The sequence below is a fragment of the Antechinus flavipes genome, chromosome 2, assembly GCF_016432865.1.
Source record: "Antechinus flavipes isolate AdamAnt ecotype Samford, QLD, Australia chromosome 2, AdamAnt_v2, whole genome shotgun sequence".
Lineage (NCBI taxonomy): Eukaryota > Metazoa > Chordata > Mammalia > Dasyuromorphia > Dasyuridae > Antechinus > Antechinus flavipes.
Window position 1 is genome coordinate 32,959,005 of NC_067399.1, and position 16,393 is coordinate 32,975,397.

At 36.8% G+C, this 16,393-nt stretch overlaps 1 protein-coding gene across 5 annotated transcripts in view; it reads right to left on the reverse strand.

The window, feature by feature from the left end:
• Window positions 1–1,676: 1,676 nt before the first annotated feature.
• ST3GAL5 (ST3 beta-galactoside alpha-2,3-sialyltransferase 5) overlaps window positions 1,677–16,393 on the reverse strand; it is a 67,606-nt gene continuing 52,889 nt past the window's right edge. For 4 of the 5 annotated variants that reach the window (XM_051974381.1, XM_051974383.1, XM_051974385.1 and 1 more), the window contains exon 7: window positions 12,718–14,435. In XM_051974381.1, the coding sequence (XP_051830341.1) occupies window positions 14,187–14,435 (249 nt within the window). In that variant the 3' untranslated portion in view covers window positions 12,718–14,186. Of the gene's footprint in view, window positions 2,355–12,717; window positions 14,436–16,393 lie in introns of those variants that run through there. The other variant, XR_007950186.1, reaches the window with a different exon arrangement.

Sequence of the window (16,393 nt, forward strand, 5' to 3'; positions counted from 1 at the left end):
CTGAACAAGCCAACTGCATTTGTTTTACTTCTCTTTCTCAGTGAACCCTGCTTAATGGAAGCCTTGCTCTTCAAATTGAAAACATAACAAAAAAGCATCTGGTAAAATCTTCCCTAAATCGCAGGCAAAGTTATCAAGAAGAAAATAAGTAAGTGGATGATACAAATTGATTCCAGAGGAAACATACTTTCCTTCTCAAAGCAGAGATGAGAGCCTACTGTTATCAACTATTGTATATGCTATCATATTGTTTTTATTTTATGACAAGGGACAGATCTGTGGCATTAAAAAAAATGCAAAAGGCATCTACAGAGCTTGGGGCAGGGGGGAGGTCATCCTTATCCTGAGGACAGAAATATGTATCAGAGAAAATAATAAACCCAGTGATAAGGGGAAGTTGGATTGAGCGCTGAATTTGGACTGTATTGTATGAACTTAGGTAAATCATGTAATCTTTCCGGGCCTTAGTTTACCCATCTGTAAGAAAAGTGGTCTTGAGACTCAATGAAAGCTAGAAATTCAGGATCCTCTGAAACACATTGGCCAAGCAAGTCTGGGGTAATGGTCAAAGATGTAATATTGTCAAATGATCACAAGATAGAGCTAGTGTGCCATAAGACACACATAAGACATAAAAGCTAAACACGGCCTGGGTAGAAATCCACATTCTGGAACAAGGGCAGAATGTCTTTAGCCAATAGGATGTAAGACATCTCCCTTTTCTCCAACCCGAAGGACTTTTGGCTCCTAATCTAAAACCAAGGGCGAGGTCAACCTGCAAGACAAGTGGGACATGGGTTGTAAACCTTTTCATTGATTCGGAGATCCAAGCTTGGGGTTAGGAATTAAATTAAGAAAATTGTTGGGCAGGGCAGTTAGGTGGATAAAGAACCAGCCCTGAAATCGGGAGGAGCCTGGTTCAAATCTGACTCAGACACTTAACACTCCCTAGCTGTGTGACCCTGAGCAAGTTTGCCTTAGGGGAAAAAAAAAAAGAAAATCATTGGGTCCCTAAACAGTATTAGCTTAAATTTCTTTACTTCAAGAGTTATTCACTTGCTCATTCATCTCTCAGATATTTATTAATCATCTAGTATGTTGCTTATGCCAGGAAGGATCTAGGTGCCTCGTTGAGTAGCATGCTAGGCTCAAAGATAGTGTAGGCTGGATCATGGAAGGATTCATGAAAGCCTTTTCCTGTGGTCCTAGGCCACATGACCTTTAGAGAGGAGAGAGTACAACTGCTAATAAGAAAGAGAAGGGTATTTTGATGCAAGACTGGAATTAGCTAATCTGCTAATAAGTGTTTTGGAATTTTTTTTATATTTTTCATACTTAGATCACTCATATCTTTTGTTTTATTCATATTACATTTATTTCTTTGGTACTTAGATCACTTATATTTTTTATTATATTTATATTATATTTATATCTGGTACTTAGATCACTCATATTTTTAATTTATTTATATTATATTTATTTCTTTCATACTTAGATCACTCATTTTTAAATTTTATTCATATTATATTTCTTTGGTACTTAGATCACTTATATTTTTATTTTATTTATGTTATATTTCTTTGATACTTAATCACTCATATTTTTTATTTTATTTATATTATATTTATATTTTTGGTACTTAGATCACTTATATTTTTTATTTTATTTCTATTATATTTCTTTGGCACTTTAGATCACATATTTCTTATTTTATTTATATTATATCTTTGGCACTCAGATTACTTATATTTCCCAATGCATCCCTTCCCCCATTCCCTCCTAAGAAATCTAGTAGGTAATTTGCATTTCTCCAGTCAGTAATGAGTTAGAATATTTTGTTTCAGATGACTTTGATTATTTCATCTGAAAACTGTTCTTATCTTTGGATCATTTCATACAACAAATGAAAAAAAAAAAAAGAGCAGCAAAATTAATGCATAAAAATTTGACACAACAGGGAATGTTCCACACTCACTGTTCCTCACCTCTCCAAAGAAGTTTAGAGTACGGATTATCACATCTCTTCCTTTGGTCATGATCCTTTTGTAGCATTCAGTTTCAATGATTTCATTGTTGCTTTCTGTTTCCCTTGTTGCAGTCATTGTATACATTGTTGTTCTGGTCCCGCTCATTTTACTTTGTGTCAACTTACAAAAAGCTTTCCATGCATCTCTGCATTCATCACATGTTCCAAGTACATTCTTGCCCCACAAGTCATTGCCCAATCAATGAGTATCCATTTTGCTTTCATTTCTTCTCTTCCATGAAAAGTGCTGTTATAAATATTTTGGCATTTTTGGGGGCGTTCTTTATCCCAGTGACATTCTGGGAGCATATGTCTCACAGTAGAATCTCTGAGTCAAAGAATATGCACATTTTAGTTATTGCATTTTAATCATTTCAAATCACTTTCCAAAATTATTGTCACTGATACATAGCTCACCAATAATACATGACCGGTACTATTGCATTAATATCACAATCTTTAGCTATAATCACCAGCACTTATGCAATACTTTAAGGAGTGCTGGTGATTATAGCTAAGGATTGTGATGTTAATGCAATTGTTAATGCAAAGATGCTTTACAGATACTATTATTATCCCCATTTTACAGGTGAGGCTCAGGGAGAGTTAGTTGCCCGGATCACATGGCTAGGGTCTAAGGCCAAATTTGAACTCAAATCTTCCTGTCTAGTATCCTAACCACTGTGCCATCTAGCTGCAATTCTTCCAACACTAGCTAATTCCTGTTTTTGGTCAGTTTTTGCTAATTTGTTGGAAAGAATCTGAAATTTCAAGGTTGTTTTGGTATATATTTACTACTGATTTGGGGAATTATTTTATGTGATTATTACCACCTCACTCACTTCTCCCACACTATTTTGAGGCCTCCAAAATTCTGAGCTAGTTCTGGTGATGTGGATTCATCTACTTTTATCTATGTGGATGTCTCTGGAAAGTATACTGCTGAGGTAATAGGGCACATGGAAGTAGACTGACCCTTGCTGCCTTTCCTCAGGAAGATGGGAGGCTTGAGATCAGAGAAAGGTCTTGCTTCTCTTCTCTGCAGCTATGGCCTTGCTGCTATTTTTCTACCACATGATAGCCTTGAAAAATAGAACCTCTTAGTGTGAACCACTATATAACATTCCCAATCCCTCTGTTTTTGTCCACCTACATTTTTTATTTCCTTCACAGGTTAAGTGTACATTATTTCAAAACCGATTCTTTTTGTGTAGCAAAATAACTGTATGGACATATATACATATGTTGTATTTTACTTATACTTTAACATATTTAATATGTATTGGTCAACCTGCCATCTGGGGGAAGGGGTGGGGGGAAAGAGGGGAAAAATTGGAACAAAAGGTTTTGCAACTGTCAATGCTGAAAAATTATCCATGCATATATCTTGTAAATAAAAAGCTATAAGAAGAAGAAGAAAAATAGAACCTCTTAGCTAGACACCCAGAGCTTACTGTTACTTCTAAACAGGTTTGGGACAGATGCTTCTGGGAGTGAGGGAGGAAAATTTGGAATACAAAATCTTATAAAAAATGAAATGTTGAGAACTCTCTCTACGTGTGTTCAGAAAAAATAAATACTATTAATAAAATATTAAAATAGATATAAATTATAAATATAAATAAATAAAATATTAATAAAATAAAGGGGAAATTGATGCTAAGTCATTTAGAGAGTATAATTTTTTTGCTGATATTGGTTTACTGTCTGTGGTTCCTTTTAGTACAACATAGTTTCTCTGTTTATCCCTTTTTATTTTTGAATGTTTATTTTCACTTTGATAGCATGATGGTATTCTGCTTTTTTGGATTCACCTGATGCATAGTAAAAAAAAAAAAAAAAAAGACATTTTATGTTTGCCTTTATTTTTAAATGTGTTTCTTGTAAGCAAAATGTTGAAGTTTTCTTTTCTTATAAAATGTCACTTTTTTATTGGATTGTTTAATTCATTCTTATTTAAAGTTACGAGCTAAGTTTATATTTTCTTCCATTTGTCTGATAGCATGATTACAACTCTTACTTTTTTGGACTCACTTAATGCACAGTAGATTTGTTCTGGGTTTTCTCACTTTCATTTTCCATGTCTTTATTTTTAGATGTTTTAAAAAATTATTTATGGATTGTGTGCATGTGTTTTTAATTGTTTGCCCCTCTCATTATATTGTGTTTATACACAGTTAAACTTCTGATTATCAGGCTCGTATTTTATCAGTTTTTCTTCAAAAATTATTTCCTTCCTTTTAAGATAGTATTTTTTTCCTCCTACAAATAGTTGTGCTTATTTCTTCCCACAAGGCTCACATGACCAAAGTTAAGGCCTTTATCATTTTTCATGTCTACATGATTACAAGAGCCCTCAAATAAGCCTCCAGTCTCTCTCTATCCCAAATCATGTTCCATGCAGCTATTAGTGATTCTCCTAATGTCCAGCTCTGACCATGTCACTCTCCTATTCAATAAACTTCAGTGTCTCCTTATTGCTTTTAAGATCATGCATAAATTAGATCAGCTTTTAAAGTCCTTCATACACTGATTCAAAGGCCCTTTTCCAAATTGTTATACATCACTTCCTTTCTTGCACTCTGCAATCAAGCTTGACTGACTTGCTTGCTGCTCCTGACTCCCCAAACCTACCCATCCCTATGCGATTGAACTGGCTAGCCCTTGTTACTGTGCTGTATTCCCTCCTCATCTCTGCTTGTTTCCTTGAAATTTTAGCTCAAATGTTAAATTTTGCTGAAAACTGACTTTCCTGGCTCCCTCAGGTGCTGAAGGCCTCATCTTAAACAATTTGCATTTATTTTATATACATTTACATATGTTTGTAGATGTGCATGTTGTCTTCTCTGACAGAATATAAGGTCCTTGAGAGCAGAAATTGTTTACTTTTTTCTTCTTGTATCCCCAGAATGTAGCAAGCATTTAATAAGGAATAAGAGCATATAACTGCTGTTAAATCTGTATAATATGCACTGTTCGTTTTTGTTTCTTTTTGTAATTTTACCTTGCTCATTTTTTCCATTTTGGTAACTTAGTTTTCCTTCCTCCTTTTAAAAAAAAGTTTGCTAAATTTTTGTTGATTTTGGTGGTCTTTTGAAAGGCCAGTGGTTAGTTTTCTTTTGTTATTTTATACAGTCTTTTTGTTAGCACAAATAATACATATTATATATGTAGAGAGAGTATCCATAAATATATATACACATATATATGTATGTGTATATATATATATATAAATACATAGTCTTCTAATGTGTAGTATTATCTTATAAATCTTATCTTTATCTAGTGTGTAGTGGTCTTATCTTATTAAAGATAAAATTTTATCTTTAATCTTCTCATTTTAAAGATTTCTCCTTTGGGTTTTGATTTTTGTTTTTGGTTTTACTTGATTTTCTACTTTTAAAAATTGCATAGAGGTAGCTATGATGTCATGGGTAGAGAATTGATCATACCATCGGCAAACTCTGAATTTAAATACCTCAGACATCTGGCTGTAAGCCAGTAAGCCACTTGACTTCTCAGAGTTCTCAGCAAGTCTCAAAGACTATAAATTGCAGAGGAGGTGCTGACTTGCATTCATTGAAGAAGTTTCCTAATCATGGTGTTCCCCATATCAATCATAGACCCACTCTAGCCCAAGCTTACATTTCAAATTTAAGTCCATTAACCCTTATTTTTATGTTTTGTTGATGTATACATGCTGAGATATAATCATTTCCCTTGAGGACTTTAACAGATGCATCCCAGAACTTCTGGCATTTGGCTCATCAGTATCATTCTTCTTCACATAAAGTGTCTATGATTTGCTTGTTGACCCACTCAGTCAAAATATCATTATTATTTCTATTTATGTCTATGTTTTTGTTGCATTCCCTGTTTTGATTATTATTTTTATTGTGTAATGGTCTGTAAAGTACCACATGTTGTAGAGAAATGTATTTTTTGTGTTCCCCTACAAAAGATGCCATGGATCTTTCGGATATAAGATCTCCAAAGGGTTTGTCCAGTTTTTTTTTTCTTTTTGTTTTTTTATTGGACTTATTCATACTTGGGAGAAACATTAAAATCTTTGGTTATTACCAAAATTCAAATTTTTGGTTACTGTTTCTAACTTTTGGCAATTCAATTGACTTTCCCATTATAATTTAAATTTTGTGCATTTTGGTGAATATATTTAGCATAATAGCATTTTCCTGTTTACATTTATTGGTACTCCCAACTGAGTACTTAACAGTAACTTTCAGTAACATAGAGTGTGGCCCATCTATGCTCATTGATGCCATTTAGCTTCCATTCAAAAAGTCGTGACGGGGTCCAGCCAACATGCTGGAGGACTTCCATGCTTTGTCCCGACATCGTGAGGGTTCCCTGATTCTCCAGTTCCTTGATGACATTTTTACTCTTGTTCTCCTTTGCAATTCTTTGTTGGTTCTAAGCTGCACCCTGCTCATACACATCATTTACCTTTCCACTGACTTTCTCTTGATGTTAGTTTTTATTTTCTTAAATTTATTTCTACTTTGATAGCATGATTGCATTTCTTACTTTTCTGTAATCATAGATTTTGTTCTATTCTATCACTTTTATGTTGTATGTCTTTTTTTATTTATAGATTTTAAAAATCCATTTTTACTGCTCATTCATTTAATCCTTGCATATTTAAAGATGTTAATCAGACCTGTAGTTTCTTTTATTAGCTAAAAAATTTACTCTTTTTAACTTTTTAAAAATTCATTCATTTTTTTTTCCTGAGACAATTGGGATTAAGTGACTTGCCCAGGGTCACAAAGCTAGGAAGTATTAAGTGCCTGAGACCATATTTGAGCTCAGGTCCTCCTGACTTCAGGGCTGATGCTCTATCCACTGTGCCATCTAGCTGTCCCTCTCTTTTTTATATTAAGATAATATTTTGTCCCTGCAAATAGTTTGACTTACACTTTGATACACACACACACACACACACACACACACACACACTCTTCCATGCCCTCATTTATTCACTGTCAAATTCTTTTAAGTTATTACTTTGTCAATTTTCTTTTTAAAAAATTCTCTCCTGTCATTTGATCTTTCTCTTTCCCCATCTTGTAGCTCAAAATCTGCCCATCCCAGTCTATTATCTCAAGCAGCATTCTTTTGCTGCATCCTCCTTTTGCAAAAAAGCCCAAAACTTTCCTTTGCTTTCTCCTCATTATGTTTCTCCCTTACAGTTTATTCTTAATTGGATTCTCTAATTTATGAGCTTATATTTTTATTTTCTTACTTAAATCTGTCCCTTGTTAGGGGTAAATTTTAAATACCAAATTTGAGCTTTCTCTTCTATCCCGTGACTATGTACTGTTTTTCATAGATCTTCCCTGATCCTTTCTATACTCTGCTGAAAAATATCAGTTTATAAAAGAAGGACTCTAGGAGGCATCCTTACTCCCCCACATTTTGCCTTTTTTTTGCTCCTTCTCCCAGTGAGTCCAGATTCTATTCGAGACGACTCAGGAAATGGTGAGCACATATGCACCAGCGAGCCATCCCTTCCCTCTTGCTTTTCCCCTTCCCAACTGCTCATAGATGAGGATGAGAGGACAATCAGCACCTTTTCACCAGATGTGATGGAAGAGCTTCATTTCCTCCATCTCTAGGCCCCGCAGTCTCCAAGCACTGCCATTTGGCCTGGTGATGTCCCTTAAGAACTTCTGGGTCTTTCCATCTGCCCCACAGCTGAATTTTTTTAGCATTATCTTTCTCCATTACAGAGCGAGCTCCCTGATTAGAATAGAGCGAACTCTATTGATTTTTCTATTTGTCATCCTAGGGCTTAGCAGAGTGTTCCATTCATTCACCAGATGGAAGCAGCATCCTCTGGTGGGAATGTCCTAAGTCAAGATGTCTGGCCCTCCCTTCCCTATCCTTAGGATGAGTGAGCCCACCTGTAAGGGCTCATTATCTTACCCCGTTTCATGTTTTATCCTCACTGTCTATCCTCCCTCGTCCCCAGGAACTCTTCGGTCCCTTCTCCTTAGGTAGGATGCAGCATTAAGAGGGGGCCAGCCTTTTCTTTGAAAATTCGATCTTCTCATGTGCCCCCAAGAGAAAATGCCTGACAAGGCCCTTTTGTTGACCCACTCTTGCTGCCCCATAGTGCCTTTCCTTTCCCCTTTGGGGCAAGATCCCACTCCCCACTGGGAAACTGTCCCATTTATTGTTTTTAGACTATTTTCCTACAGCCTCCACTCTTATGCCCTTTCTTTGGTAGCAAAATCGGTGCCTGCTGCCTCTTTGGAGGGTATCAGAGTATGTGGCTGACATGAGGGGATGGGGCAGGAATCCTCAAAACCAGACCCTGAATGAGCGGGCAGCAAGGTCGCTTGTGCTCACTGCTCTAGTAATGGACTGAGGGGTGAGGATGCTGAGGAGGCAGCCCTTTGGGTAATCGAATTATCTACTGATAATTTCATGTTTTATACCTGAAGTAGTGATTCTGGATTTAATCTGGGGGAGGGGGTTTAGCTTTAATTACACCATATTTGGTACATGGCTTCATTCCGTGAGGTGTGTGAGTTTGCAAGAAAACAAATATTCAGCCATCTTGCTGGTCCCCCAAAAGAAAATGTCTATAACCCAAGTCACTCCTTCGGAAATATCCAAAACATAAAATTCCATTGGAAAATCAACCTTTATTTAAAAAATAAACTTTAGAAACAAAAGGAGAAAATAATTCTCAGTACAGAAAAGGTTGTGTTAATTGCTGGCGATTCCATCAACTTTTAAAGGGCAAGGAAGACACTGACAGTGGATCATTGCATATAATCAAAATGAACTGTACATGTGATCGAAGTGATTCAGCACAAAAGCTCCTTAGTGCATCTCACGCTGCTCTCATCGCTCGCTCTGCAGATGTACACGTCTGCTTCCCGTTCTCTTAACCTGATCATAATTTAGTCCCAAAATAAGCTTGTTGTACTTATTAGAATCTTGTTTTCCATGTTCATCATTTTCAAAGCCAATGAGAGCGACTTTTACATTTCTCTAAAACTCCATCAAAGCCAGTCATGCTGTTCTGGCCGCTTTCAGGTGCTGTGTTCAATGATGGTTAGAACTGGCCCTTCCATAGATCTTCCAATGGGAGATCTCAAAGCACATTAACAATAGTACCCTATTTTCTGAACATTTCTGTGAGGTAGATAGAATTATACAGGATGTACACTTAAAAAAAAAAATAAACCAAGTCAAGCCATTTGGCAAGATTACACATAGTTTTAAAAACCCAAGGACACTTTTTTCTACCCATCAACTTTTCAAATTACTGCATTTGTCCTGGAAAGGTGCCTAAAATAGATTGCTCCTTATTTTGGGCTTTTATTAATGAACAGAGGATGGTGAAAATGAATGGGCAAGAAATGACTTACTTTCCAAATACTGTACGATAAATTCCACTATAACTACTTTTGATGCAAAAATCTAACTTTAGGTACAAAAAGTCTTCCAGTTAACAGTCTAGATGCCAATGCAACATATTTCTATTTAATTTTTAGCTTTTGTACATCTTTTAAGAAGTTGGGCAAATATCAATTCCACATATAATCTACAAGTCTTCTCCATGGGATGCATTAACAAAACCTATGCGTTATTTCTTCCCCTTTAAAAAATCACTGGAATTTCCAAATTTCAGGAGGAAATGACTTCATTATTTATTGCTTTCCATGAACCATATTCCATCCTTATCCCATGAGTGGATGAGTAATATTCTATACAATTGGTTAATAATGTCATGTCCTGTTTTAATCAAGGTTCAATTATACCATCTCAGCAGATAATCAAACCTGGACAAGTATTTGCTGAGTATTCATAATGTATACAAGATTTGTGACCTCAAGGAAGTTCAAATCTATGTTGTTCATTTAGGTTCAATGGCAATTTTTAAAACCCCACAGCTAAACTAAACTAAATCTCCAATGGTCCTGCTAAGACGGACTATTGATTTACTGTAACTGTGTTGTGCTTGGGTGACTGTTCTCAGCACCTTGTTCCACATCACTGTAGAAGTTAACACTGGTTGGCAGTTAAGGTTGATCCTTTCTGCCAGGGCTTATTCAGATTTTAAATGACACACTATCTTATTTACAATCTTCCCTGGAATTAGTTTTCTCCAGAATGAAGAAATATTAAATAGATAGATAGGCAGGTAGATGATAAAGAGTAGAAATATATTGCAGTTTTTTAAAGTTAGTTCCCAATTGTTAACAAACAACCAGATTTAATACTATTGCTGCTACAATGTGATGTGGCTTAATATACAATTTGATCAACAGTCTATTTTCAGTCTAAAAACAGAATAACTTCATTCTCATCCCAGAGTAGAACAGATAGAAACTATGGTGTTTGGCAGATCAGAGACCTCATCATAACACAGGAAAGCAATACTTTACATTTTCTCCGGGTAGAAAATGATTTCAGAATGCTAGTTTCTTATATAACATTTGTAAAAATATAACTTTAATCAGATGGTTTTAAAATTGGAAAAATCAAGAAATTCCATTATATTAATTACTTTCTGGTTGTTTGCCATATTATTCCTAAGGTGAGCAAAATAAATATTGACTATTATTTAAATAAGGAAAAAAAATCAAACATTTTTTCACCTCATTTCTACTTCTTTGCCTTACAGAGGCATGACAGTAAGGTTTCTGTGTCAAGGAAACATAGACTCTGTCAGGTTCAACTGAGTAGGGAAGGCTTTGGATGCAGACTCGGTGAGGGATCAGCCTGCAATCTGCAGGCCTAGCTGAATTTGGAGAGAGGCTTATTCCTGCTTGGTTGGACATCAGCTTTTCAGCTACAGGGATTCATGAGGAGCCATCTCTGAGGTGGGAAAGGGCTGGAATTTCCCTCCAAGGGAAAGGCTGAAATCACTAGTCCCTGAAGCATTAGGGACATCAAGATTAACCTTTAACAGGCTAGGTTTACATTTAAAAGGCTAATGATTTACCTATGAGTTCATTGTGGTTTCCTACATTGATTTTCAGTCCAGAAAAGCTGCTTATGAGTGCATTTAGTCTGATGTAACACATCACATGTGGTATATCACATGGGACTGCAAGGAACCAGCATCCTGTGTGACTTTTCTTGCGTTGTAAGTGTGAATGTACCTGTGGTCTTGTCTCAGCTGTGAAGCAAGATGTAAATAAGCTGGTGTCTGGCTGGGCCCTGAGATCCGTCCGTCTTTGTTTCACGTGGCCTCATAAAATTCTTCCTATGACATTCAAGTAGTCACCCTCTCTGCAGGAAGGGCAAGAGGTGTGAATAACTCACTACCGAGGAATAAGACTGAAAAAGAACCAGGAGCTAGACGTGGCTCTATGGCTTAAGAAAGTCTCCTTTCATCACAGGCAGGGGAGCAGTCAAAATAACCAGGAGCAAATAAGAGGGCCCTTTGTTTAAAGGGGACTTGGCTTTTCTGTGTGTGTGTGTGTGTGTGTGTGTGTGTGTGTGTGTGTGTGTGCACGGACACATGGGGGGGTATGTGTGGCTGTGTACACATATGTGTGAGAGTGCAGACTCATTATTCTAACCTTTGGACAGTCCTGGATAATAATTACACTAAAAACCTGCTTCATACCAAGGAGTTTTCACTTGCAAAAATCATCACAAGAATTATGATTTTTTCCTCTACTCTATGCTATTTATTTTGATAAAGGAATCATTTTTGAAAACTGAAGAAAAAAATTATAAGATAAAACTGAAAATAAGAAATGATCCTGAGAATCATTTACTGGTCTTTAGCCTTGCTGTTCATACTTTTGCTTTGAAAGTGTCTGAAGCAATTAGCAACCTACAAAGAAAATCCAACAGTTTTTGTGTAATAAGCCAAAAAATTGCTAGTATGTCACTGAAATAAACAGGTATCCTTTGTCAGTTGTTTTTAAAAACATATCATTAGATTCAAAATTCTGTCACAGCATTCTTTTATATGAATGTATCCCTAAACATGCAAACCCAGGTGAACACATTTTGACCAATTTAATGTGTCACATCAAACAATTTGTTTAAGAAAAAGTGGGTTTTTTCAACTGAGTTAGGGTCATCTATGTCAATATGATTTGAGCATACAAACATAACCTGTATCATATTAAACTTATAAAATAACATAAATAAATGATTTTTAAAAAAATAAGTCATTTAACGACAACTAGATTTTTAGAAAACTAAAAGTGCTTTGTTAAGAGCTTGGCTTAATTCCGTTTTTAAAAAACTAAGAGACTATATTTTTTATCCTATCCTCCAATGCATTTTTCCAAGTCCTGTTCAAGGTTCTGAATATATAGTCTTTTAAAAAATAACTGCTAAGTTAGTCTGTATTTTCTAGTGCCATCAAAATACAGCTAGAGATATGGAAAAGGAAATGTTTCTCAAGTTGTTTCACAACTAACTCATTTTATATATGCAAGGGCTTTTTGTTTTGTTTTGTTTCAGGAGGTGTGTGTGTGTGTTTGTGCGATAAACAACATAAAATTGTCATAGTGATATTGTAGCCTTATAGCAATCTTAAGAATCCACAATGGTTCCAGACTCTCAAGTAAAAAAAAAAAAATTAAAGGGAAGAATTTCTGATTAAAGATTTAAGACTCTGATAAATAAGAACAATGGAAACAATAAGAGGAGACCCAAACTCAAAAGATTCCAGTGAAAACCTCAAGAAGCTGTGAAAATCCCTGTATTAGGTACCAAAGGGCTGATAACATCTATAAAAATGACTTTATAGAAACAACCCCCAGAAGCCCAGAAGCTATGGCAACTGGAAGCAAGAGAGACAAAAAGGAAGGCAACCTATGAGCAAAGGGAGAGAAGGCAGGAGGCACGTAACGAGCAGCCCGGGGGGCAGCAGGCTGGGGACCCTGGCAGCAGAGAAAAGAGCATCTCTGTGGCCTGAGGCGGTTAGTGCGGGGAAGAGCCTCTGTCCTTCAGTACGATATAGTCCCCCCCAAGCCCAGACAGAGAGGGGATGTGTGCCCCAAAAGAGAGTAAAGTGCATCTCCCCAAGGTTTCACAGTAGGCCACCAGCCAGGCTTGTTATTTCATAGTGTGGGGAAGTCACTCCCTGTCTCTGTGTGGATGACAGTGAGAAGCAGTGAGGTAAGTTCACACTGACGCTAGCTGATCCCATTCCTATTCCGAGAGTAAAACACACTTGAAATACCTACCATATTTTGGAAAACTCCAATACCTAGAAAAAGTCTCATCTATCTAAAAAGAAAAATCACCTTATCCGGAATGTATTATTCTCTGGAAATTCTGGATAACAGAAGTTTTACATTAACAAAAGCCACAATAACAACCAAAAATTTTTCATAAGCACAAAGCAGAGCAACTTGAATTAAGAGAGTGAATTATCAGGAATAAAAGGAAAAACAATAATCTACAAACAGCAACATAATCCAAGTCTCTTGTACCCCCATTCTGAGCAGCCAAACAGCCACTATTTCTGTGAAGACCGAGTTGTTTGTCCTATTTGGTTACTTAGGTGAAGATGGGGAGACTCTGTCCCAGCCATCCTGGTCCCTCAGTGAGGTTCCCTTATTCTGACTTAGAGGTTCTGAAAGGTCTTATGATAACTAAGAGATGTGGCCATCACCAATCAGGATGGCTCTCTCTGCTCCCTCTACTCCCGGCCTGTGCCCCAGTGAAACCGCATCCCCAGCTCCGCTGGCCTTCAGCCCTTCTCTGCACGGCCTTGGAAGGATTCCACAAATTCATGCAACCACATAAAACAACAAGTTGGAAAATAAACATGTAAAAACCACCAGAGAACCATTGACACCTTTTCCCTCCGGTATTCTATGTGCAGTATACAGAAAATTTCTAAAATGAAAATTCTTTTCCAAAATAGAATAAAACAATATTACATAAATTCTCTTTTAAAAAATCTTCCAAGTTCAGTTCTTAAAATCAACTTACACAAATATTGTGCAAAAACAAACACTGACCTCAAATAAATAACACAAGAAAATAAATCGATTTTTCTTTAAAGAATAAGAAAACCCCCAATTATTTTTCAAAATGCTAACACAATGAAAAATATGGAGAACATGGTCAGCAACCTGTTTGCGGAGTCACGTTCCAAGCTGTCCTCTCAGGTGAAATCGTGAGGTTACTTTTTTCATCTTCCTTAAAATTCACAATGTATTCCTCCGCTCAGGTCTTTCACAGTCCCTTCTTTCACGATCTTTTGCAGAAATTTGGTTTCTGTTGTCAGATTATGCATAGTTTGTTCATTCATTGCTGCCATGCAGAGGTTGTCAAAGTAGTGTAAAGGAGTCTTGGGCTGGTTGAGATCATATCCAAAACCCGCCAAACTGACTTCATCACACAGATGAGTGGCCAGGACAACAGCAACGATGCCCATTGTGGGGACGTTCTGGAAAGGGAAAGAGATTTATTTTTTTTAAAAGGTTGCCCAATTCACATCTTTCCCATAATTGACACCCTACCTTAGAAGAATAACTCTTCCTGTAGAGCACATGTCAGTGCCTTTAATCACTCTTCATCAGTTTCTAGAACCTTTGAAATCCCACACACTCCTATTTGTCAAAATCTCTCTTAAAATGTGACAATCTGGATTGAGTTCCGTACTCTGGAGTGGGCTGCTCAGAGCAGTGTATGGTGGGATTCTCACCTTCCTTGACTTGGTCTTTGCGCTTTCATTAATGCTACCTATGATTCTTCAGCCGCCAAAGTACATTGTTAACTTCTGCTGAACATATCGTCAACTAAAACCTCCTAAATTTTCACACACTCTTGTCAAATCACTGTCCTCGATCCTATGTTTATACAATTGATTTTCTGAATGAAAATATAAGGTTTTACATTTAGAATCACAGGATCAGATTTTAAAATTGGCAGGAAGCCTGGAGAATTTTGAGTCCAACCCCTTCATTTTACATTCGCTACCCCTGACAATGACAGAGAGTAAATGGTTTACTCAGGTTCACATAGCTAGGATATATCAGGGAATGATTTGAACTTGGTTATTCCTGATCATCACTTTATCCACTGGACTGTAAAACTGAAATTTAACCTATTAAATTTTCTTTCTTTTTTTTTTTTTGGCTAAAGCAATTGGGGCTAATTGGGACTTGCCCAGGGTCACACAGCAGGAAGTATTAAGTGTCTGAGACCAGATTTGAGCTCAGATCCTCCTGACTTCAGGGCTGGTGCTCTATCCACTGCGCCACCCAGCTGCTCCTATCATGTTGTTTTAAGACTATTATTTCAGCCCACGAATGTCTTTAAACAATTGTTTTATATCATGTCATTATCCCTCCAAGCTCCATTTCATCTGCAAATCCAATAGAAATGTTGTCAGATCTTTAACAAGAATAAATAATGGGAAGGATAATCAAAACAGGGCCTGGAACTGAGTCCCAGATGATGTTAATAGAGACTGCCCTTCCTGGTGACAATGGTCCAATTAATTAATACTGCTGATACAACTGTTAGACCAGCCTCAAATGGATCACCATCATTCAATCTATATTTCATCAATTTATGTCCACAAGAATATCATGATGTTTTATCAAAGATCTTACTAAAAATCAAGACTCTTCATTTCCCTGATTAAAAATGAGGTGTTTGTCATCAACCAGTGAAGCACACAAACTTTTCTAATCCATTTTACAATCCTATACAAAGAGTCAGCATCATGCTTACAGGTCTGACATTGCTACAAATCACCTTTTCTCTCTTTCTCTTTTTAAACAACAGAACAAGAAACTCTCCAGAATCCTAACAGATGTTGCTGAGCCATCTTTTCAATCTCGTCCAACATTTTGTGCCCTTTTTGGGGCTTTCTTGGCAAAGATACTGGAGCAATTTGCTGCTTCCTTCTCCATCTCATTTCAGGATTAAATGACTTGCCCAGGATGACACAGCTAGTGATTCCTCTCCCAGAGCTCTATCCACTGAGTCACCTGGTTATTCCTAGATCTGCAGTGCTCCAGTCAGCCAGTCATGGATTAAATTATTTCCTGTTCCCTGAGAGGCCAGCCCTGTCTTTCCTTTCCAACTGAATCTGTGGATGGTCTGAGGAGAGACAGCTGTGGAGGACCGTAAACTGCTGAAGAGAGATTCAGGCCTAACAGGAAATGTCTCACAAAAAGAAATATTTTGATGAAGAAAGTGGAAGACTATTTCTGAAGATGCTGCTGCAGGTGTAGAGTGAACTCCTCAGCCAAGTCCCACTAGAAGAGGGAAGCAGATTCATTCTATTCTCTTCTTATTTTTAAGCTGTGGAAGAAGAGAACCATTAAAGAATGGGTTCTTGGCTTGGGAGGTAGGCAAGGGGAAGGAAATGATGAAAGGCACAAGAGAAATAAG